General features: G+C 39.0%; 1 protein-coding gene across 1 annotated transcript in view; it reads right to left on the bottom strand.

Moving 5' to 3' along the window:
* LOC106067158 (arginine--tRNA ligase, cytoplasmic-like) overlaps positions 1-23,904 on the bottom strand; it is a 109,962-nt gene extending 86,058 nt beyond the window's left edge. The window contains exons 1-10 of the mRNA XM_056037165.1: positions 23,769-23,904; positions 19,915-20,061; positions 19,593-19,775; positions 19,286-19,378; positions 18,593-18,768; positions 17,468-17,651; positions 17,247-17,376; positions 15,966-16,076; positions 14,487-14,668; positions 12,350-12,459 (exon numbers count right to left, since the gene is read on the bottom strand). Of these exons, the coding sequence (XP_055893140.1) occupies positions 12,350-12,459; positions 14,487-14,668; positions 15,966-16,076; positions 17,247-17,376; positions 17,468-17,651; positions 18,593-18,768; positions 19,286-19,378; positions 19,593-19,775; positions 19,915-20,061; positions 23,769-23,822 (1,370 nt within the window). The 5' untranslated portion in view covers positions 23,823-23,904. The remainder of the gene's footprint in view (positions 1-12,349; positions 12,460-14,486; positions 14,669-15,965; positions 16,077-17,246; positions 17,377-17,467; positions 17,652-18,592; positions 18,769-19,285; positions 19,379-19,592; positions 19,776-19,914; positions 20,062-23,768) is intronic.
* Positions 23,905-26,125: the final 2,221 nt, after the last annotated feature.

Genomic DNA, 26,125 nt, shown 5'->3' with positions numbered 1-26,125 from the left:
CCAATAATGGTGGACAAGTGTTTATTCATCTGCATGGCAATCTTTGGGTAGTTCTATGTCGCCCCCCGTTGTTTATACTAGAAGCAAAATGTTGGGTCGAAGTGAGCGGACATCTAAACGTTTTCTGGACCAAGTCAAAGTCACATTAATTAAACATTACTTTTAAGAGTTTACTTTAAGAATACAATCTTCTCCCGAACTCAACTCAAACTTACATTTTGGTGCTCTAATAATAATAATAAAGAAAAAACCGCTACCATTATCGACATCGCCGTACCACTGTCTTATAACTTAAGAAAAACTGAGATAGAAAAACAAAGCAAATATGGGAACCTAGGCATGGAGATAAAGCGTATATGGAAATTGTCCAACATAACAATATACCCCATTGTTATATCAACCGAGGGGATAATAACAACTGACCTCATAGACACCTTCAAGATCCTTAACATTCCTAGGAACATCCTCGTAGCCAGTCAGAGGGCGGTACTGCTGCAGACCTGCCACATCACCAGAAAATTCCTCAGTGGAAACTGATAAAGGGACTACGATGAATTTTGTTTCCCTTTAACGAAACTTGACCCTGGCTTCGCGAGAGAATGAATAATCGCTCTTTTATAATAATAATAATATCAGTGAACATCTATACTGACAATTGGGATGACATAGCTCTAGACCGCAACAGAGGACAGTGACCAAGAAAGCTATGGACAGTGAAAGTACATGGGCCTCAGCTCAGGAAGAAAAACGTACAATCCGAAAAACGGCCAGCTCCTCTACCACCGAAGCAAAAGCCACCTTAACCTGTGCTATCTGTGGACGGGAGTGTCTCTCCAAAATAGGGCTCCACAGCCACATGAGGAAGTGTGCTTTGAGCTGAACCATAGTCGTTCTACGACTGAAGGAGGCCAATGAATAATAATAATAAAAATAAAAACTCTGCTAGAAGGGCAAAACGAAACGCTAATTGCTGTCAGATGTATTCAGTCTTTCCATCGCATTTACTTCCCTCCTTTCAGACCTTACCTATTGGGGAGTCTGATGGATGATGCCTGGTAGTTTCTGTTGCCCACGGTTAACGAGGGTGTCATGTAGCCAGCACAACGACCAAACCACCTTTACCTTTTCCCCAACTAATGTCAAGTGCCCATTAGAGTTGGGTGGACTCTGAGGCGCCCTAAAGATCCCGAAATTAAAAAATCCCAGCCTTAATTGGGATTCGAACCCGGGACCCCCGGTTCGGAAGTTAAGAGCATTAGCACTCAGCCACAGCGCCTTTTGAGCCTTTCAAAGTTTCAGAGAGTGCATTGTAGTGATTTAAAGCACCCAAGTGACCATCTAATGTATAAATGTATATATATAAAGATACATCTATATTGCTCTGTGTGAACCAATGTCTACCCAGACAGCGCATGCGTTGTGTGAAAACCGAACTGACGGCTGTTAATGAAGGTCTTGAATTGTCAGACATGGCGACCAGATAATGGCCACTTCTCCACTTATTTTTTTTTTTTGTCTTTACTCGTCGCCTTGTTTCGCTCCCTTTCTTTTAGACCAGGGGTTCTCAACTTGTGGGTCGCAATCCTCTTGGGGGTCGATTGACGATTTGCCCGGGGTCGCCTAAGACAATTGAAAATATGGTTTGCTATTGTCCATACTTCTATTGCTGTATGTGTGTGTGGGGTGGGGGTCGCCGCAGAGTTAGGAATTGTAAAAAGGGGTCGCCGAGCATAAAAGGTTGAGAACCGCTGTTTTAGACAGACAAGACGACCAAAAGTTTCAGTCGCGCATGCAACACAAGCGTAGATTGCTAAATCAGTAGATATGGTTCTTAAATGGACACTGAATGTCTCAGGTCCACAGCGTTAAGTTTTAGTATAGGTCAATTCTGTGTGACTGTCATGGCCAGAGTGTGGTCATATCATGTGCTATATTACCATCTCGTCCTTTCTCGTTCAAACTGCTCGAGTTCTGGGGCTCTACTTCCGGTCTCTGGCAAACAAGAAGGCATGGGGAAATAACCGATACACACACACAATGCAGGGGGAACTAACTCAAACAGTTTAGTCGAAGGAAAAACAGCTTTCTGAGAAAAAACACACACACGCGCGCGCAAATCAAACCAAGCAAATAACTTTTTTTAAACACAGATATATAACACAAGGGGCGGCGTGTCACGCACACACACACGCGCACATCATACAGATCAAATTTGGGGAAATAATTCGCACGCACACGCGAATTCAGCTAAGGGGAAACCAGACTCGCAGTACAACATACTAAGGGAAAGAACTGGGTCCACGAGATCAAACTAGCTCACACAACTTGAAGTTAAAAAAAAAAACGCACCTCATTAATTCTCTAATGCCGGCTTAATTACATTTTTTTTTTTACGATAGACCCCCCCCCCCCACACCTTTCCCTTCTTGTATCGTTCTCAGTTAAATCATGCTTCTTGTTTTTCTGCCAATCTCGTTGCACATCTCATATCTGAGAGACAATTTTTTTTTTTAATGTTCGGTCCTCAAATCAAAATTAATTTTGCAGGGGCGACAAGTTGCCGTGGCGCCAGCCCTCTCCTCCCCTGCCCACAATCTCGGCAGGCCATCTCCGGTGGGTTCAGCGGGCATTAAAGCCGCCCCCCCAGTCTTGATCACGACAAGCGATGGATGGCTCACAGTACGGAGTCAACTGGTGCACTGGCCTCAAGGACGTGACAATGAATCAATCAGTAAGTCAACGGATCACATCATTCATTTCCAATAAAACCGGATGCGGTCCGTTATTAAAGTTAGGAATCCATTCCATATGAAAACAGATGTGACAATGAATCACTCAGTAAGTCAACGAATCAGATCATTCATTTCCAATTAAAACAAAAGGTGTGCTCCGTTATTAAAGTTCGAATCCATTCCATATGAAAACAGATGTGACAATGAATCACTCAGTAAGTCAACGAAGCAGATCATTCATTTCCAATAAAACCAGATGTGCTCCGTTATTAAAGTTCGAATCCATTCCATATGAAAACAGGTATTGACAATGAATCACTCAGTAAGTCAACGAATCAGATAATTCATTTCCAATAAAACCGGATGCGGTCCGTTATTAAAGTTCGAATCCATTCCATATGAAAACAGATGTGACAATGAATCACTCAGTAAATGCATTCGTTCAATCCTTCATTTGGAAGAGAGTTATAGCGACGAAACACTCATTTGGCCTCGTCTATCAGATTGTTCCAGGGGGGAAATTCTAAGTCATTGATTAACATACATGACTAGATAGACACATGAAATTCCTATGAAGTAACTATCTTCTTTTTGAAATAACGTCTGTAATATATAAGATAAGATAAACAACTATTTTCTTTATTGAAGTAACGTCTGTAATATATAAGATAAGAAAAACAATGACAACCAACAGTTTTCCCCAATAGTTCTTTCTGTTGCCATAGCCACCCAGACCAAATAATCTATACCATCCACTGCTAGAAACATTGTATCAACTCCAGCTGACTGAAAGCATTTCATTTCTTGCTATTTGAGAAAAAAAGAAATTTGCCGAAGAAAGGCCCAGACGACGAAAAAAGAACTTGCATAGACCCCCTTTGGAAGCGTGGCAAATGTGAAATATGCACATGGCAAATGGCTTTGTGATGGTCACGTGAAATACTGCCCCCATCCTTAAACTTCGGAATGGAAACCAATGCCTTATTATTTGCCTATGTCCTTGCACTGGTTTGTATTTGTATTACATTTCAACAATAGGGTGCAGTTAGGCCAGTTCACAGTCTCAGAACTATACTGAATTTATAAGACTATATATATATATATAATTATGTTTAGGGGAGGAGACCAAAATGAGTGCCAGTTTGTATTGGCCCAAAGTAGTTGGTCTCTGTGCTTGAATTGGAACAAAGTAGTTGGTGTCTCTCTGTGCTTGAATTGGTTCAAAGTAGTTGGTCTATCTCTGTGCTTGAATTGGTCCAAAGTAGTTAATCTCTGTCTATGCTTATTCAAAGTAGGTGGTCTCTGAGCTTGAATTGGTCCAAAGTAGTTGGTCTCTCTCTATGCTTGAATTGGTCCAAAGTAGTTGGTCTCTGCATTGTCTCTGCTATACACCCAAGTCTTTTTATCATTGCAATTGAATGACGAACATTAGACACGCCAGCGACATGAAGACACCCAAGTGGCCAGACCTACAGCGGTTGTCAAGTCAGCTGACAGAGTAGGAACCACTGGAGCAACGAACTGGCTTCCCTCAAGACACTGAGTGCGGGATGGCTACTTCGTTAGTGTACACGTTTTTCCCCACGTGGTTGTGAAAGATCTGCTAGAGAAATACTGAGATGAACTCTGGGATCAAATCAAGGAAGGGCGGAGAACTCTTCCTGTGGTGCACTGGCAAGGAACTCAGCCTAATCCGTCATAGTTCCAAATACCAGATTTATATCATTCTCGCTGGGAAACAAAATGGAACCGAATGTAAAGTGTCTGGGGGTTTTTTTTATATATATTTTTATGTTGTTTTTTACCTCTAAAGTTAAATTTTAAGAATATCGGGAACTACATAGCACGTGACGTCTGGATGCCCCAATCACATCCCCCAATAATTCTACTCCTCATAAGATAGCGCTATCACTACGGAGTGTTACAATCATGTCTGCAGGGCATCTCAAGTTCTAGAGCAAGCGTCCTACACCATTTGTTTATCTACTACAACTTGTACCCTGTGCGAGGAAACTATGCTGGGGACACATCCAGTCAGACCTACCGCTTGACCCATCGATCTGGCCACAAATCGGATGAGACAGAATTGGAGAGGGGTGGGGAAAAGGGGGGGGGGAGAAGAAGAATCTGGCAGACAAAAAATGGTAAAGTTCAAACCCTCTTTGAGACCGGCCTGAATATTTATGAGCCTACGTCCAGCCTACACCCCCCTCTCTGATATTGTGTTCCTCTAACTAGATCTTGTAATACAATCTGGTCCTAACAGAATAGGTTTCAACGACTACCAGCACAACAAAGTTTAGACCGTGAGATTAGTTCATCCACAAGCCGAGGGGATGAGAAGGCAGAGCCCAAAAAATGGTCGGGGACAATTGGTTGTGGGCGGACAGCGCTGAGGGATTCGGCGATTCTCGAGTACATCTACATACGGTAGACCTGCGTCAGCCAGCGGCGTAGACTAACGGTAGACTCCCAATGTGTATTCACTCCAGGCGTCTCTAAAGGTTAAGACTGCCAAGCAAACATTACAACAAAAACACGTGACTTGGCTCATTGGTTGACCTCACACCTAGCAGAATTGTGTCTGCTCAATCTTTCCCGTCTACGATAGAAGTAGAAAGTAAGACAGACAATGCTGAGAATGATCTTCATTTCCCGGTGATTTCTAGAAGGAATCTTCATTTCCCGGTGATTTCTAAGAAGGAATCTTCATTTCCCAGTGATTTCTAGAAAGAATCTTCATTTCCCAGTGATTTCTAGAAGGAATTTTCATTTCCCGGTGATTTCTAGAAGGAATCTTCATTTCCCGGTGATTTCTAGAAGGAATCTTCATTTCCCGGTGATTTCTAGAAGGAATCTTCATTTCCCGGTGATTTCTAGAAGGATTCTTTATTTCTCGGTGATTTCTAGAAGGAATCTTCATTTCCCTGTGATTTCTAGAAGGAATCTTCATTTCCCGGTGATTTCTAGAAGGACTCTTTATTTCTCGGTGATTTCTAGAAGGATTTACTTGTGTTTTTTTAAACTCTTGCGAAACTACACAAACACTTTACAAAAACATGACAAAAGTACTAGACTAGCACTCCAAGCCCATGTACTGCCACAACTTTCCCTTGTGCCGACCAGTTCTCATGAGCCAATAGTGTTAACATTGACACCAAGAACTACCGTGTCTCTGCTTTAGGTCTTTGAATGTTTCACAGGTTTAGAGCTAGGGTTAGACTGACGTAAACAGATATACACAGAGCACAGCTTGAGTTGAGTTCAAATAGAATAGAGCACAGCTTGAGTTCAAATAGGCAACTGTATTGGCAATAAGAAAGTAGCGCCGCTGTTCTACTTGTTAACTCTTTCTCTCCTAACTGACGATACCAGCGTTGATTCCACCAGAATGTGGTAAATAATTACGGAGAGAAAGAGTTAAGGAGTCAAGAGTCTGCCAATGTCTACCTCACCATTACATGAAATGTATCATTTCATCCTAAAGATTTATTTCTCTATTAAATAAAATCCTTGCAGAATGAGCATCAACAGAAATATAAAAAAAATCGACAAGAATAAAATTCCCACTTTACGAAAATGTTAGAACCCCTGGTAGGCCTACGTAAAGTGTAGGTAGATGTATAGAAAATGATTAATTGCTAGAATTGAAGTCACTTCAGTTGAAACTAGGAATGATGTGCCACTAGCAGTTAGGGAGCAGCTTTATGAACGGCATTGCTTGAACTTCTCTGTCTTCACCCATTTAACATGCCAGATAAAGCGCGCCAAAATGGAACTTTCTCGATTCTACTTGCCTGTCGGTCGTCTGCAAGAAAACAGATCAGATTATATGGCTTCTTGAAAAGATAGTAAACGGGGGGGGGGGGGGGGGGGGCTGGGGGGCGTCTGATTGAAGTGGGATAACATGGGCGCATTAGGGAAACTTGAGAGAGCGGCAGAAGGGGGGGGGGAGAAGAAAAAAAAACATGGCGGGGACACCAACATTCGCCCCACCCACCCCCTCCATTGATCTCGTTTGTTTCGTTTTGTGAAGCTTTCAATGAGAAATGTGGTCATTAGTTAGGGCCAGACTTTGAAAGGACATCGACACACTCTCTCTCTCTCTTCCCTTTTCTGTCTCTAAAAACCGGGTTTCAAAATTCATCCGCGTCGCTTGCATTTTCATCTCGTAATAATAATAATTGCCCGGTGTCGTCTGCTGGGGGGGTCACGTGATGTTTTTGGCCAAAGCTCGTCTGTAGAGTGTAGACTTGATGTAATAAATAAAAATCTCCAATAACCTCGATTCAAAACGTTGGTTTTTTTTTTTTTTGAAAGTTCTATTCGCAGAGTGTATTCGTGTCTCTTGTGCTTTCAAAATGGTGTTGTTGTTTTAAATTGAAGTTCATCAAAACTAGAGTACATTCTAGATTTAGTAAAGTGTTGTAAGACTGTTTCTGTAAACACAAAGACTAGAGGGGAAGACGTTGTAATGTACTAGTTTAGAGAGTAGGTTAGTTTTGTTAGTTAAATATATTGTGTATAGTTTTAGCGACGGTAAAAGTAATGACGTAGTAAGACAGACTAATGACGTAGTAGACTTAGGCGAACGAGAGACCAACATGGCGTTATGTTAGAAGTAGGCTGTGTTTTGAATAGTAGTTGAATAGTAGTTAGATATAGCGACGTTTTAGAAAGACTGGACGGATTTCCCAGTGGTTAATAACGTGCAGAAACTACAGCAGTAAAGCGATTCCGAACACATTCAACTTCCAAGGCACACTGCAGGGGCGTAGTGAGCATAGCTGGCGCCAGGACCATGATGCCCCCTTGCCCCCCTCTCACTGCGCCTCTGGTGTAGTGATCACAAGGTCTTTGAGTATCAGCCGACACAAGTCAATTATACACTAGTTTGACTTCTAATGCAATAAACAAACATTGTGATATGTGTTTTAGTGCTTCTAACCTTGACATTGTTACTCTGAGAATCGTGGAATGAACTTGTGTAGAATTTGTTCACCAAGTTTCTAGATACCGATATAGTCTCTCCCATTATCCACAATTTTAAATCTATACTATAAAGTAGAATGTAAGGAGTATGTTGTCCCGCATAGAAATCAAAACCGTTTGACCAATCTTGGTGAAACTTTGCACAAATGTTCCTTGGGTGCTAACTGGAACCGTGACGTATGTATAGTAGCCCTAAAACAAACTAAAGACCCTCAAAAAAAAAGTTGCATAACTCTTATGAAAGTATCACTATTTCATGGATCTAGGCCATATTTACCTGATATAAATTGGAAAACACTAACCACAAATAAACATAAAACCTTAAGGACATAAATGAACTTTTCATAGAAACTTTACACAACGAAAGTTTAGATCAAATCATTAAAAAACCAACTAGATTAAACAACATATTAGATCTCTTCTTAACCAACAGACCTGGGGTAGTAGTAGATTATGATATTATCCCTGGTCTATCAGACCATGAGATCATTAAAATACTTTATTACACAGTCAAAAACAAGCAGTAGCCAATACAAAACCTAAAATGTATCGGCTTAACGAGTAAACCCATTTTCACAAAACTACTTTTATATTCGTGGCGAAAGAAAAAACTTGAAAGGAACATTAGCTAAGTTCGACATACATCTAAATCCAATCCACTAGATTAGTAATACACAAACTAAGGTCCACAGGCCGCGGGTAATATCCGGCTAGTGTGTATATAAAGTAGCTAACTCTAAGATCAAATCTAATGGTCAAACACATTATGGGAATCACTGGCTGTCGAGTCATTGACCTACATATAAATCTTTCTTCAACTGGCTCGTAGCTCTATGTTTCTGTACTCAGCTCAACCCCCGGTAAAATTGAAATCATGTTGAGAATTGTCCAATCAGCTGTCAGGTGCCAATGTTAGACACAAAGCAGACATCAGTTTCTGCTGGAGAAGGGGGGTGGGGGGGTGGGGAGACGTTGCAAGTTACCTCATAAACAAATAATGCAATGCTATGGAGTTGGTCATGACCATGTGCCTGTGTTTTCAGTTAGAAGGGTATTTCCATCTAGCTTGTCCAGTCCTTTTGTAGTGTCCAGTTGTAAACATCTAGTCATGGTGTAGTGTCCAGTTGTGGTAAACATTTTGTCATGGTGTAGTGTCCAGTTGTGGTAAACATTTTGTCATGGTGTAGTGTCCAGTTGTGGTAAACATTTTGCCATGGTGTAGTGTCCAGTTGTGGTAAACATTTTGTCATGGTGTAGTGTCCAGTTGTGGTAAACATTTTGCCATGGTGTAGTGTCCAGTTATGGTGTAGTGTCCAGTTGTGGTTAACATCCTGACCAGGTGTAGTGTCCAGTTGTGGTTAACATCCAGTCCAGGTGTAGTGTCCAGTTGTGGTTAACATCCTGCCCAGGCATAATGTCCAGTTGTGGTTAACATCCTGCCCAGGTGTAGTGTCCAGTTGTGGTTAACATCCAGTCCAGGTGTAGTGTCCAGTTGTGGTTAACATCCTGCCCAGGTGTAGTGTCCAGTTGTGGTTAACATCCTGCCCAGGTGTAGTGTCCAGTTGTGGTTAACATCCAGTCCAGGTGTAGTGTCCAGTTGTGGTTAACACCCAGCCCAGGTGTAGTGTCCAGTTGTGGTTAACATCCAGTCCAGGCGTAGTGTCCAGTTGTGGTTAACATCCAGTCCAGGCATAGTGTCCAGTTGTGGTTAACATCCAGACCAGGCGTAGTGTCCAGTTGTGGTTAACATCCAGTCCAGGCGTAGTGTCCAGTTGTGGTTAACATCCAGTGCAGGCGTAGTGTCCAGTTGTGGTTAACATCCAGTCCAGGCGTAGTGTCCAGTTGTGGTTAACATCCAGTCCAGACGTAGTGTCCAGTTGTGGTTAACATCCAGTCCAGGCGTAGTTTTCAGTTGTGGTTAACATCCTGACCAGGTGTAGTGTCCAGTTGTGGTTAACATCCAGTCCAGGTGTAGTGTCCAGTTGTGGTTAACATCCTGACCAGGTGTACTGTCCAGTTGTGGTTAACATCCAGACCAGGTGTAGTGTCCAGTTGTGGTTAACATCCAGTCCAGGCGTAGTGTCCAGTTGTGGTTAACATCCTGACCAGGTGTAGTGTCCAATTGTGGTTAACATCCAGTCCAGGCATAGTGTCCAGTTGTGGTTAACATCCTGACCAGGTGTAGTGTCCAGTTGTGGTTAACACCCAGTCCAGGTGTAGTGTCCAGTTGTGGTTAACATCCTGACCAGGTGTAGTGTCCAATTGTGGTTAACATCCAGTCCAGGCATAGTGTCCAGTTGTGGTTAACATCCTGACCAGGTGTAGTGTCCAGTTGTGGTTAACACCCAGTCCAGGTGTAGTGTCCAGTTGTGGTTAACATCCTGACCAGGTGTAGTGTCCAGTTGTGGTTAACATCCAGTCCAGGCATAGTGTCCAGTTGTAAACATCCTGACCAGGTGTAGTGTCCAATTGTGGTTAACATCCAGACCAGGTGTAGTGTCCAGTTGTGGTTAACATCCAGACCAGGCATAATGTCCAGTTGTGGTTAACATCCAGTCCAGGCGTAGTGTCCAGTTGTGGTTAACATCCAGTCCAGGTGTAGTTTTAAGTTGTGGTTAACATCCAGTCCAGGCGTAGTGTCCAGTTGTGGTTAACATCCAGTCCAGGCATAGTTTTCAGTTGTGGTTAACATCCAGTCCAGGCGTAGTGTCCAGTTGTGGTTAAAATCCAGTCCAGGCGTAGTGTCCAGTTGTGGTTAACATCCAGTCCAGGCATAGTGTCTAGTTGTGGTTAACATCCAGTCCAGTTGTAGTGTCCAGTTGTGGTTAACATCCTGACCAGGTGTAGTGTCCAGTTGTGGTTAACATCCTGACCAGGTGTAGTGTCCAGTTGTGGTTAACATCCAGACCAGTTGTAGTGTACAGTTGTGGTTAACATCCAGTCCAGGCATAGTGTCCAGTTGTGGTTAACATCCAGAACAGGTGTAGTGTCCAGTTGTAAACATCCAGACCAGGTGTAGTGTCCAATTGTGGTTAACATCCAGACCAGGTGTAGTGTCCAGTTGTGGTTAACATCCAGTCCAGGTGTAGTGTCCAGTTGTGGTTAACATCCTGCCCAGGCATAGTGTCCAGTTGTGGTTAACATCCAGTCCAGGCATAGTGTCCAGTTGTGGTTAACATCCAGACCAGGTGTAGTGTCCAGTTGTAAACATCCAGACCAGGTGTAGTGTCCAGTTGTGGTTAACATCCTGACCAGGTGTAGTGTCCAGTTGTGGTTAACATCCAGACCAGGTGTAGTGTCCAGTTGTGGTGCAATGTTAGAGTTTAGTTAATATCCAGTTCAGGTGTAGTGTCTAGTAGTGGTGTAATGTCCATTACTTATATATTGTGAAATAGTTGGGTATATAATGTCCAGTACTGGGAGAAAGTCTATAACAGGTGTTGTGTCCAGAAGTGATGTACTAATGCTGTGTCAAGTATCCCATCAAACCATCGCAAGTGTGTGTGTGTGTCTGTTCACAATTACGCAATAGAAATCAACAACGTAGACAGAACAAAGCCAGTGACTGGAACTCTGTCTGTTTGTAAAATGTTTTACATGTTTCGGATGTTCCTTCAGAGTTGAAGATAGTTTACTTCCTAGTCCAAACCTCCCGCAGGACGATGGGGGATGGGAGCGGGCAGGGTTTGAACCCTCGACCATCGATTAAATCCAAACGACCAGGCAGCCATCCGTCTAACAAGAGCTTGTACGATACTTGCTTTACTCTCATTAGGAACAAATCAAGAGCATAACCCCACACTCTCCAAGCTGACCAGAGAGCTGCCCAATGGAAGCATAAGAGTGGATAGGTAAGTAAATCAGCATCCAATGAATGGATCAACTTAAAATGTCACTGAATGCATCAAAGAACAAACAACAAAAATAGGAAAAAAAAATCACCAAGGAGTGTTGAGATCCTTTTTTTTTTGCAATAAGAAAAATTTTCTCAACTTCAAAATGTTACTTAAGGAATTGTAAAATTGCTACAAGTTAAGATTTTGCATGACCTATGCCCTCTTAGTGGATTAAGTTATAAGCAGCTTTGGGAAAGTAGCGTGTGAATATATAAACACAAATTTAGAGCTGAATGATATATTTGTATATATAAATTTGGGACAGCTATCTCAGGAAACATTCAATGCTGCTTGAGGTGTATACCACATAGAATACACATTGTCAAAAAGAACTGCATAAACACATTGTCAAAAAGAACTGGGCTGGTATTTGTATAGAAATGTTTTCTGTTCTTTGTTGATTATCTTTGTGTCTTCAAGGAGGACCTGCTGTTTGTGTGTTGATATGTACATACAGCTTTAACTTTGTCAGCAGTCTTGATCAGTACAATCTATAGTTGGTCAGCAGCATTGATCACTAGTCTAGATGTAGTAAAATCTAGATTTGGTCAGCAGTCTAACATTATACACTTTATCAGAAAGTCTATCCCTGTGCAAGGAAGCGTCACCATGCCAACTAATCAAAACTGCACTTTGAAAAGACTGCTGATTGTTCCAACTGTATGTACATATGTTATGGCTCCACAATTAGGTCCAAAGCAGACCAAACAAAAAAAAAAGTTCACTTACTTGTCTTCCCCAAGAACTAATCCAAAACCAACATGGTCAATTCTGTGTTTGGAGGGATCTACCCAGCCAAGTTTTCTGGCAGCAGCAAATATAGATTCCAGGTGAGTACTCTGTGAAAGTGTTAAGAAACAAAGAATGTATTTCTTGTTCATTTAGTTTCATGTCAGGAGTAAGGCCTTTAAGGCTAGTCTATGGTCCAGTCAAAGAAAGCCCCAAATATTCTGTCAACTATTGTGTAGATATGATTGACATAAAACTTAGACACCTCTTTTATCACATCTAATAATCTCAGTAGTAAAATGGTACTTAAGTAGTACTAATATAAGTCTCCCCAGTAGATTCACAATCTTCAGACAATGGCGCCTGCTGTCATGTTGTCAGATGCAAGATGAAAGTATACTAAAAGCCATCCTCTATTAGCAGAGGGCACCGAGAAAAGTGGTTGACCCAGCTCCATTATACAAAGGTAATCAGATGTGATACAAAAGCTGTGAAGATAGTTGTTGGTAGCTACTGGAAAGATATTATTACAAGCCTAGACCACACTGGGTGGGGAAAAAGTGTCAAAGTAAAATAATTGCATGGAGTCCAAAGAAATGTGAAAGAAACTGAAACTTTAACACCAGTTTGACCTGTGATTTTATGAGAAACTACTGGCCTGAATTGCACTGTCCACAACAGCACTTGCAAAACTCAAAACAAGATGAAAAGATGAAGGTATAGCACTCAACAATAAAATCAGACCGATGAGCTCCTAGAATCTAGAACGCTGATGGAAGAACTAGAGAGAAGGATCCTAGCAATGGAATTGAGATGCCACAGAATGATCCCAGGTATGGCATACTAAGAACTCATTACATACAAAAAAATCAGAAACAGGATTACAATGGCAATAGGGCCCCACGATGACTTGCAAACTGCAGTCAAAAAAAGAAAAAAAATACTTTAAAGCCATGCTACAAGGTCCTCAAGGCTTGCGGAGATCTTCCTTCAGGGAACAGTACCAGGGAAAGAAGTCAAACAGAGAAAGAAGACAACATAACAAATGGGCTGGTCTGTCATTGAAAGATATTCAATCCAAGGCAAAAGACACAGGAATGAAGAAAGAGAGTCAACAGATCGTGTGTGCTGCCACAACAGATGTGATATGTGAGAAAGCTTGTCCAGAATAGGGCTACCTAGTCCCAGGAGGGCTATAGCCATTCTACAACTGAATGTGGCCAACAAATGCCGCAAAGGTAAGTAATGAACTGTTCGCCCCACGCCAGACTTTGATCAAACTGTCGACAAAGCTCGAAAATCTGACTGCCAGTTTGTACACTGCTCATCCTCACTCATATACACCAACTAAAAGTGAACATACTAAAAGCTGGCATGTTCCTTTTGCTGGTCTACATCAGTGCTTCTCAAAACTGTGTTTTGCGGAACACCAGAGCTCAGCAAAGCCTGAATAGGTATTCCCATTGGAGCAATTATCTAGTAAGACTATAAACTAATTAATTCCACGGTAAATGCACAACAGAGAAATTGATACGCATATGCTAGCTTTTTTCAGCAACGGAAAACATTCTATAGCAACCTCACTCTGACCTTTGAACTGCTCTAGATTTGACTATTTGAAACAAAGAAATAAAGATCTTAATAATTTCTGGTCAAGTTTGTTTCAAGAGTTCTAAAATATTTGAAAACAAACAATCATTATTTTATTTCTGTTTCATACAAATCTATTTGTGCGAAGCTGGATTTTCTTGAAATAGTGAGAAAAAAAAAAGACTTAGGTATAGTAACAGGCTAAGACGCCACACCAGCTATTTGAATTCAGTGTACCAATGTCATGCGTGATATTAAGAATTATGGTCTTAAAAAACTCAATACCATCAAAGTGATAAATCCTTAATTTTTGTAAAGCTTACATAGATCTGTATTTCATTATAGTTTAGTGTTTGAAAATAAATAATAATGCTAAATTTAGAAAAGGTTTCAAGGGTAAGGGTTTATTATTTTTTGTAAACAAATAGGAAATGATTCATCATGAAAAATAAGCAGTGTTACATTAAATTCTCAAAATGTGTCAAGTGTTCCATTAACGAAAAGGTTTGAGAAACACTGGTCTAAATAAATGACTATTTTTTTTTACCTGTCCAGAGTCCACAACATAAATAATCCAATCTCCCTTCTCCTCTTCCAGGCGTTGTTTAATACAAGCCAAGTCGGAGGTGTCATAGGTGAACCCTCCGTCAGACTTGACCAACATCAGGGGGACTTCAAAACCAGGGACAAACATGACTTTACGGCCATTTTCGTCCACTTCAATAAGACCTGGCAGAATAAAAAAAAAAAAAACACTTTCACAGTTGAAAACAAAAATGGGTCACATATGTTCTAGTAAAATTCTAGTTCATCTAATCAAAGGGAGATTACTTTTAAAATCGTGTTAATAATGACTATTTAATTATGTAAGTAGTAACTATATCAACTCAATAGAATGAATATTTTTTTTTTTATTAATTTCATAACTTTTGTAAAAAGTACAAGGCTAATTATGTATTTTGAAGTTTAATTATTAAGTGGACCTTTTATTAAATAATGATTAAATCTTATTGTTATTACTAATGTAAAACAAATTCTTAGGAGGGGTTAATTTTTTTCAAAAATATTCATAATAAAATAGCAGCATTACTTTGTTAAGTTCTTTGCTGTGTACAGTGTTGACTAAGTTAAAGCAGAGGTAAACTAACTTCAGTAACTAGGTAGAACACAATGGTAGGCCAACAAGAAATGAGGTGATCAAGACTAGATGCAATTCAGAACATTTAATCTATCACTAAAATGGAATTCTACATAAAAAACTCAACTGCCTCATAGGACAATGTTTGTAAAATGTTTTATATGTTTCAGATGTTCCTTCAGAGTTGAAGATAATTACTTCCTAGTCCAAACCTCCTGCAGGACGACGGGGGATGGGAGTGGGCAGGGTTTGAACCAGGGACCATCGATAAATCTCAATGACAGTCCAGAGTGCAAACTGCACGACCAGGCAGCCATCCAATTCAATAAACTTTCATTTCATATCTATTCCTGGCTCTTGTTTTTTATATGCCATGACTACATAAACCAATGTAAACAAATCCCAAATTTACGTGCCAAAACTAGTTTTGATAGCTAACAACTTAGAGTCTCTTTTTAAGACCCTAAATCTTTTCAGCAACTAGAAGAAGGAATTCATTGTAATTATGTCAAACGCGTATGCAATTAATTTTTTGATGAAGCCAATACAATGAGTAAATAGTTGCATGAATAAGCATGTTTTAATTATAATGACCTAGAACTAGACTAGAAAATAGGTCACTAAATATTTACATGAAATAATGATAAAAAAAATGTTGATTTAAAATCAACATTTCTGAGATTGTTGTGGATATAAGCTAGAAAGTAAGCCCTACAAAAACTTTTCAAATACAAAATTACTTCTCAAAGCTATGATCTCTATCTTAAGCATTGGGGAACAGTTTAGAACTTTGTCTCTAACCAAAAAAAATAATATCTGTCTTTAGCCAAACTGTCTGTAAATTCATTCAGCCAGCTAATACATATAATCTTCTCTAGGTGTAATTACCTTTATTCTCTAAATCTTTAATTAGCTTGACCATCAAGTCTTGATAAAAAGATTCGCCCCTTTCCACAAGTTTATCAGAGACTCCCAGTCTCTTGTATAGCTCATTGTTCACTGAAACAAAAAAAAAAACATTTCCCATCATTTGAAATACAGTAATATTGTCATATATATTTATGTAACACATTGTAACATATATTTATTTAACACATTGTCATATATATTTATATAACACAACACATTGGTAAGCACAGGAAACAGTAATTGGCTAATGGGATGTAACATCAACAAACACAAATATAGTATCAAAACTATAGATAATACAAAGTTCAGAAATGAGTCTGCCAGGGTTCAATTTATATGCTTGTTCTCATGTTTCTTGACTTGGCTCAGTAGGCTGTTTACTTATACGAACAATTATTACTTGATACAGTTTGACTCCAGATATCCACTCAATTAGAATTACTTATTACTGAATAAACTCCAACTCTTGATAATAACAATGAATAACTTTAATATTCAATAAATGACATCGACTCTCAAATAAATATTAATTCCCAATCGCTAGTCCATCAACTTATAAATAGAAATACATAAACACCAGTCCATCAACTCTAATGAAACATATATACATAACACCAGTCCAGGAAGCAACGTCCAACCTTCCTGGGCTGGGAGCAAGACCTTACTACCTTAACACACTCTCTCGCACATTCAACGAAGACTCTCTCATTCAGTTCATAATACACGTGCAACACTTCGCATTCATAACAAGGGGATATAACAATCATACCAAAATATCAAAGTAACATTCATTCTCGCCATACCTCCCCCTGACAGAGTCCTTCACATAAAGTGAACAGACTATTCTGAAGTTGATCAACTCTGTTTTGATACATCCTGACATTAATTGCTACAACATATTGTTATTTTTTACTCCATCTTTGTACAAAACCAAACACACTTTCTATCAGATAAGAAGGATTAAATGACAATCTTCTTTAAAAAAAATAAACATCTTTAAATGATAAGATGTGCAATGTATCAATCTGGTAAATCTAACATGACAAAAAGCAAAATAAATATATACCCATTTCCAAGTTTATAATTGCAGAACATCTAGTTTTATAGACTTAGCAACCCTTGATAAATAAGAGGTAGATCCAAACCGATACATCAAGTTATCCACAGCATGGGATGTGATTTATAAAGAAAACAACAGAGGCAAAGACATATTTGTTACTAACACAATGAGTCAACACTTTACTACAGCCCAAATGTTACCTTCCATAGATATGTCATAAATAATCTTCCAAGCCTTGTAAGTAAATGGATCTTTGGACTGGAGTTTCACCACATAGTCATAGGCTCGGCGCTTGAACTCTTCATCACTGTCAAACCTTTTCTTGGACTCCTGGGTAAATAGATCAGTTATTGAGCGTTAATACCATATTGTAATGGTTTGTTATAGGCTTAGTATACCAATGAATACCAGTGGATATTACCTGATAGAAGGCCTGTAAATCTTCGATGGCTGGCCGTTCATTCAACAGGTTTGGGTATTCTTCCACGAGGTGGGCAATCAGCATACCAAACTGTGTTCCCCAATCTCCTAAATGGTTCAACCTCAGGACATCATGACCTACCCATTCCAGTAGTTTACTCAGACTGTCTCCAATCACTGTAGACCTGACCATGTACACACAAAAAAAATGTTATTAGGATGGCTGCCTGGTCGTGCGGTTTGCGCGCTGGACTGTCTTTCGGATTTATCGACGGTCGAGGGTTCAAACCCTGCCCGCTCCCATCCCCCGTCGTCCTGCGGGAGGTTTGGACTAGGAAATAAATTTCTTCCACTCTGAAGGAACATCCTAAACATGTAAAACATTTTACAACAAACAAACATTTTTTACACTGGTGAGTATGGACATAAAAAATATTAACACAGTCAAGTAAAGCCAAGGAACAGAAAAACTTTTGAAGAAGAATGCAATTACAACTTCATGCTTAGTTCATTGATCTTACTATCTACTATTCAAAGACAAAAAAAAAGAGGGTGTTGGTTAAGATTTTTTTTATTTCATCCACAACTAAGTCCCTTAAGCTTCTTTTTCTTGGTTGTTTATAAATGTCATTTCATATTTTCATGTATTCAGTCATTTAAATTGAAGCTTTAACTGTTCAAAGTCACTGGCTTTAAGGGCAGATTCAGACATCCAGTAACATGCTCCAAAGCATAAAAAAAAAATTGTTTCTGGGTATTTTTAAAGTATATTAGCTACAACTGAACAATCTATTACTTTATCAGGAGTGGCAATTAGACAAGGCTTATATTTTATTATCTTGGAGAATGTAAATTTTTAAAATTACAACCATTCTATTCTTTTATGCCCACTACCATTGAATATGTTTATACCCAGAGGTGCTCAAAGATCCTGAAATTAAAAATCTCAATCTTCACCAGGATTCAAACCAGGGACCCCATTTCAGAAGCCAAGGGCTTTACCGCTCAGCCAGCGTGTTTACACCATGTTGTATTGTTGTCATTCTGAATGAAAAAAAAGCAAATGGCTGATACATTCAAATTAAATTCAAACATGGGCTGAACCTTTCAGAAGTTTTGTAATTACCTTAAGTGCCCAACATGCATTTCTTTAGCAATGTTAGGGGATGAGTAATCCACAACGACTCGCTTGCGTTCAACCTTGGGTGGCTTGACTCCATGGGTCAAGAGAAAGGTCAGCTGATTAGTAACAAACTCCTTTTTTAAAGCAACATTGATAAACCCAGGTCCAGCTATTTCAACCTAGACAAGATGAGAAAAGTGACTTAGAAAATATGACATTAAATGCTTACAATTTATAGCCGCTTGACAGAATGTAAATAAGAGCATCAGTCGAGGCTGTCAGAACTTTGTTTCCTGTGGTATTCCCTTTGCTCTAAGTAGGTATGCCTCAAAATTTTATAAACATTTAGCAATATAAAATAAAAAGACTAAACACATTAATCTTCTAATCTTCTAATCCTTGACTTTAAGATGAGCTTATCTTATATGAAAGTTGTAAAAATAACAATTATGTCACAACATTCCAGACCGTTTTAGGCATATAATCAAAAAACATTCTGAAATATGTATGAGCTGATGGGTTAAGGAATAAAAGAACATACTTTGTCTGCAGATTAATAATTAGAAAGATGCATGCATAACTTTGAAAATTCCTCAAAATAGACCACAACTTAAACAAAATGCTTTGAGTCTATGACTCTGTTCTTTAACTTTCTGTTTCTCTTCATTGCCGTCTCTAGAGAACTTTAATCTTTACCTTTTCAAAGAACTTGGTCGCAGGGAGTTTGGCCACAATAGCTTGTGCTACCTCTCTTGGGTTGCTCTTTTTGCCAGTCAAAGAACTCAGTTGCTGAAATTAACAAATATATCTAAATGACTCTCCCATCATTTCTCTCTCTCCACTAAGTAGATAAAGTAAAAGCAAAAGAGACTAGAATCTAATCACATTTTTTTTTGGTGACTGAAATTTACATATTTTTAAATTATGACTTTATCTTATCAGCTTAATAACATTCAGTGTACACAACAACATCTCATGCAATACACAAGAAGCAATGACAGACCTGAGCTATCGCCATGGCACTGTTACACTGGTAGTCGTCAAACTTGCTGCTCGGCACCACCAGGATGGTCGGATCTGGCAACTCTGGGAATGCGGCATAGATGGCACTGGTGAAGACATCCTGGACTATGCCACGGATATCTAAAGCATACTCACGGACAGTCTTCTCTTCCTCCGCTAAATACTGCCAACAATAAAAATAATGATAAAATGATGATTTTTCTATTTGTCCCCAGTTCACATTATAGTCTACAGAAAGACATTGAAAGACTTTGATGTTGTTAGTTTCTCTTTATCATCAAGCCATAACCCCCAAGACTTACATTTTTCAGATGATTCAACTGGTATTTCAGCTTCTGGTTCTCAACTCTTAGTTTCTCAAGGTCAGGAGACGCATATCCCTCTTTCAACAAGGCTTGTGGATCAGAGGCAGCCGAAAGTTCTGACTGCAGTCTGTCTATCTCCTTTTCCTAGAAAATAGTATATAAGACTATGATAGATACCACTTTTGTTTATTTATCAAAAAATGTACTTCGATCAACATGAAAGACTCAAGTCTAAGAGCTTCACCGGGCTTCAGGAAAAGGCAATGTTGATAGCCACTGTAATTGCCGTGCAATAGTTCATTTTAGAATTACACCCTGACCTAAATTTTACATGTTTTTACTAGATATTGGTTCATGGCTGTGTTATACAGCCATCTAAATGACTAAATGTCGCTTCTTTCCTGAAATGGGTGGACACAAGAACATCACAGGATAAAAAAAAATTCTCTAGTAAAATAAAAAAATATATTTAATTTAGCAGTCATATCCCAGCAACCATACTAACACAAAGATCAAGCTATGTGCTGAAACACTGAAGGATGCATACATGTTACATATACAACGCTAGCACTAGAGTAATTGTTTTCATGAAAGAAAATGAATTAAATATGGCACTTCTGAAATCCACCGAGCAGTAAAAACAGGTTGAACACAGCATAATGAGATTCTCTAAAAAAAAAAATAATTTCTTTATCAGTAGTGATAACTAATCTTGCGATTGTCACCAGAGGTCAAGAGATCAGATTAGAACCCAAACCTTACCCTCACACATAGACAAGGCTTGCTTCACCAACCATCTCAACAAGGCCCTGGTCAGAATGGTAGGAGATAGAGGCAAGCAGTGTTTGAACCACGGACCATTGAGATGACAGTCCAGAGCACATACCACATGACCCACCAACCATCCATTAGGTGAAGGCATTAAAGCCACAGAGACAGCAATATAACTGGGACAATCATTTATGATAATCCTGTGATATACTCATTTCAAATCCAAGGTACTTTTTATATTATGGCCCCCTTCAGTCGCAAAGCAACTATGAATCTTCTCGTGGAAATGAGATGAATGCCTGGGCATTAGCTGTGGTCAGAATGATGTCAGCTTTTTGTTTTATATGAAAATCTCTCTTGTTGATACTTAAGTGTTGCACTACTTTCACATTACGAGTGTTGTATTCGATATCCATTGTTTGTTTTTTATTTCTTACATACAATCACAAGTTTTGTGGTAGCCAAATGCTTTAAGACTAAGACTAAGATTTATTGATCCTTATGGAAATTTGTTGTGATTACAAGGACTCTTTTCTCATATAAAGACAACACAACAGAAAAATACACATAAATACAACATGCACAACATAAAGAGTTCATTCAGCGACTACACACAGGCATCTTGGTGCTTTTCATTTAAAAAATAGTAATATTACACGAAGACATCATGAACTTGTTCTATCTCTGATTGCCCAACAAAAAATGAGAATCTGATAACTAAGTTAGACCAGATTAGATCTTTATAAGATAGATCTATTTAAGATTATTTTTTAAGCAATTTGGGCATTTATTATATTTCTAGGTGTCAATGTTGAGGAAGACTGTCTTGATTTTGATACTACTGAATTATTAAAGTGAAAACTGATCACTGCCACTGTGGCCACCGATTATCATTATGACAATGTGGCACAGTCTAGATCAGCGGTTCTCAACCTTTTTAACTCGGCGACCCCTTTTTACAACCCCCCACTCTGCCGCGACCCCCCCCCCCCCGATACACACACACAGCAATAGAAGAGTAGGCAATAACAATCCATATTTTCGATGGTCTTATGCGACCCCTGGCAAATGGTCAATCGACTCCCAAGGGAGTCGCGACCCACAGGTTGACAACCCCTGGTCTAGATCATAGAATCATAGAGCTACTGCTAGGTGACATAGTCATAGATAGATCTAGTCCAGAGTCTATATTAACTATAATTAACTAGAGTAAAGCTGCCATGTCGAACAAGTTAAGCTGAATTGCTGCAATGCTTCACAACTGAATTATTGAAACTCTGTATTGGTTAGACCTAGAAAAAAAATGAAACCATCTATAAACTCATCATCCATTGTTCTATAAAATTAGATCTGTTGCACAGTTTCAACTTCCGAAGTTAAAATAAAATCTGATGTCAAAGAGGGGTGGAGTAGGTATGACAAAATGTAAACTTCATCAGATTTTTTTTTTCCCTGACTACGACATCGAACACCTTTGCATTTTAAAAATGTTTTAATAATCTAATTCTTTAATTTCAAGGTATTTTCTGGTCAAACAAAGGTGAACTACCAAGTGCAAATGAAAAGAAAAGACTAATTGCCATACACATGTCACAGTGATAGTTCAAAATTTAGGCAAAGTCAATGCTATCGAAATAGATTTAGCAATGGCAGGGGAGAGCATACTTAATATAAAAAAATTGGGGGAGGGGGCAAAGGGAAGTAAATCTGAAAAAAAAATAATTTGTACCTAAAAAAAATTCTTTTTTTTTTGTCAAAATAATGTTAAATTAACATGTATTTATAAATTGCTTGTGTGTTTTGTTGTCTTCAAGATACTAAAAAATTTACTGATTATGTTTATTTTTGCTTTGAATATTAAAGAAAACATTGACAAAAATACATGAACACTAAAAAAAAAAATTGTTCGATATTGTAGAATTTTCTAAAATGGTAAACATTATCGAACACTCCCTATAACTCTGAATAAGTTTAATGGAAAGCAAGGGAAGTGTAATATCGATGTTCTACTTTAAATCCTGAATCCAAATATATAGGTCTTGCTAGGCTAATGCACCATGGGCCATGGGGCTATACAGTAACCTTAGTTCCGGAAGCACCCCCATTCATGGGTATGAAGTAAAAATACACCCTTTCATACCAATACCAGTGTACTTAGTAAAAAAAAAAAAAAGATCTTGCAAAGGTATACAAAACTAAATGTGTTAAAAAATAGAAAAATGGATCGCGCACCATAATACCACAGTATTTCTGAACTAATGATCAAAATAACGACGCATTAATAAAAATAATATGAGACGTCCTATGCTTATATCACACTATATTGTGACTATATAATGACTATTATCATTATGGCTGGCTATGGTATTCAAAAGTGGGGTGGGGGGTGGGGGTTATTGTTTTTTTTCAGATATGGCAGCTTTACTCTATAATATAAATAGTCTAAATCTAGATATATGTCTACTACTTTATGAGTATATCTAGTTCTAGTCTCTAGACCTAGATCTACAAGATAGTTACAGTTACAGTATTGTCTAATGTTTTTTTTATAATTTAGTCTCCAGACTCCAAATCTATTAATACTGTCAGTGTGTCACTACTACTATCAGAGCAAGGCTAACACAACAGACTTCAACAGTCTACCACTCACTCAGTGAACTCAGTGAGTACCAATACCAGTAACCAGTGTGAGTGTGAGTTTTGTGAGTGTGGTCAGAGGCTTAGACTAGTCTTTAGAAACAAAATCTCACTATACATAAATCTCAGTAGATCTGTATCTGAAAGAGTGCCTCACCGTGTTTAAAATTGAGTATCAAGACACTCGACTCTTCGTCTTAACTTAACGTCTTAAGTCAGTTAAGAAGTTCTCTTTTTCTTAATTAAAGTCAGGCCCTGGCCTGGGTGATGAAATCCAGTCAGTCCATTGACTGACTGATTTGACAGTGTCAGATCTACTATCTAGTCTACGTCTTTTCGTTAATCCAGAATTATAGAGAATAGATTAGATATTGACAAATTAAATTCAAGCTTAAGTGTTAGTATAACTATTTTCCTGACACGCTAAATGTACATTTTCTTACCGCCTTCTCTACTCTCTGAACAGCAAACGTAAACTTTTCCTCGTTAGTAGCCATGCTTTTACTGTTGTCAAATTCGGAAAATCTTTTGGTGAGAGTGATGCCCCTTGTTTTTATTGCCGGCTGACAAGATCATAACAGTGCCAGCGGTTCCCAAATCGCGTGTCATGATACCAATCTCAGGATTCGTTTCGGCTCGTGGATTAATTAAAATATGATCTAGATGTAGAAGTAGTGCAATGCTTTAAATATACATCTAGATATTATTCGGGTGAAAAAAAATTATAAGGGGTGCTTTATTTGTTATCATCATTAGTACAAAATTAACTGTATTTTCTAGTTCGTATTATTATATAAAAAAAAAACACAACTGGTTATTTAATTGAACATTGTTTGTTTTGTTTTTTTGTAGGTCTACTTAAATTCTTTTTTAAGTAGATATATATAAGGCTTGTCTTCGAGTCCGAAGATTAATGAGGAATACAGTATTTCCCGTGGCTGCGCAGCCCCAGCTGTGACCTGCATATTTTGCCACATCCAGGGCCAGCATAACCATTGTCCGCAGGTGGTCGATTTAGATTTTCTTTTCGTCGTCTGCGTTTTTCCTCGGCAGCAGATTTTCTTTTGGTCTCAAATGTGTATCCCGCGGCCTTCGTGAGTGACCTCCAGCTGTCTCGTTCCGACGCCGCATGCAGCCAGGTGCTTTCTTCTATGTCAGCCAAGGAAAGTTGACGCCTAAGCTGGTCTTTGAAGCGTTTCCGTGGGGCGCCTCTGCTACGTCAACCACCTTTTAGCTCACAAAAAAAAAAGACTGCCTTTGGCATACGTTCGTCTCCCATACGAAGCAGGTAGGCTATAAAAAAAAATCATTTGTATGTGGCTTTCAGCGATAAACATAAGGTTATTTTGAAAGCGAAACAGACATTAAACCGGATCACCACTACGAACAGTATATCCTCAGATTCGCATGACATGGTCAAGCTCCGTAATTCGCCGGTGCTGATGTAAATTACAGTAAACAATGTTTACTGGAGCTGATAACTTTTAGAATGTCGTTTGGCATAAATTGTCATTTAGTACAGTATGTAAACGCTGAAATCATAGTGTTGTAACTCCGCTCCCACGCCACACTGATGGTGCGCATCAGAGCCGCCATTCAACACAAGTAGTGGAAGACAAGTTTAGACCGGAAGAAGGACTGCTGTGGATCTGGCTAAAGTGATTTAAAGATTTAAGTATATTACATTTTTTACAAATTTTTGAATTTTTAGTATTTTTTAGACCTAAAAAAACAGGATAAATATTAATTAAAAATACTTTTTTTTTAAAAAGTAGATAAAATATGGAAAAAAAATAATTGTACGAGTAAAGTTAATGATGTCCTTAAGAAGTGTTTCAAATTTCATCAAAATCTATCAAGTAGTTTAGGAGAAATTCCTAGTAAGGCACAATGACATGTGCAAAAACTAACATTTTGAGAAAAATGAGTTTAAAGTATACATTTTATTATGATTTTGTCTCATAGCCCTTACAAAGACATTAAAAAAACATGTTTTAGACACAGATTTAAGCAATAAAAATGATTGTAATGTAAAGAAAAATGATTGATCTACTTAATTATGTTATTAGTTAAAAATCGATATCCTAGACCTAAAACTCAATTTTCTCTAGGGATACCTCCCCTTAAGTGATGGAAGTCTGGGCGGTCTTGACTCGAGAGAACGTTCTGTGTGCTATTATTATATAGCTTTTATATAGCGCTACTTTCAAGCTTATAGCATGCTCAGAGCGCTTTTGGTCCAATCTCATTTGTGGACCATTTGGGGGAGGGGGTATCTGGGAGTTGGTTTTCAGTGCTGCCTTTAGGCGCTCAGTAAATACAACTCTGCCCGAGTCGAGTGTCGAACCTCGAGCCTTCTAGGTAGCCAAGCCAAGTTCAAGCGCACTTAGCCTCTCGGCCACGCTTCCCACATCTATGAACTGTGTTGAGGACCTGGGGCGGCACTGGGAAGTGTGTCGGTGGTCTGTATTGATAGTTAGGTAGCAAGAGACTGGTGTCACTTAAGCTAGGACACTCTGGGACTAATAGCTGAAGACCATTCCTGTCTGTACTGGAAATAAATACCTAGTTTATTGTTAACTCCTGCCTTCTCGTTGAGGGCCTGCCTTAGAGTTACAACAATATGGCTGCCTGGTCGTGCGGTTTGCGCACTGGACTGTCGTTCAGATTTATCGATGGTCCAGGGTTCAAACCCTGCCCGCTCCCATCCCCCGTCGTAAATCGTGCGCACTTAGCCTCTCGGCCACGCTTCCCACATCTATGAACTGTGTTGAGGACCTGGGGCGGCACTGGGAAGTGT

The sequence above is a fragment of the Biomphalaria glabrata genome, chromosome 8, assembly GCF_947242115.1.
Source record: "Biomphalaria glabrata chromosome 8, xgBioGlab47.1, whole genome shotgun sequence".
Taxonomy (NCBI): domain Eukaryota; kingdom Metazoa; phylum Mollusca; class Gastropoda; family Planorbidae; genus Biomphalaria; species Biomphalaria glabrata.
This window is presented reverse-complemented; position numbering and strand designations above follow the sequence as displayed.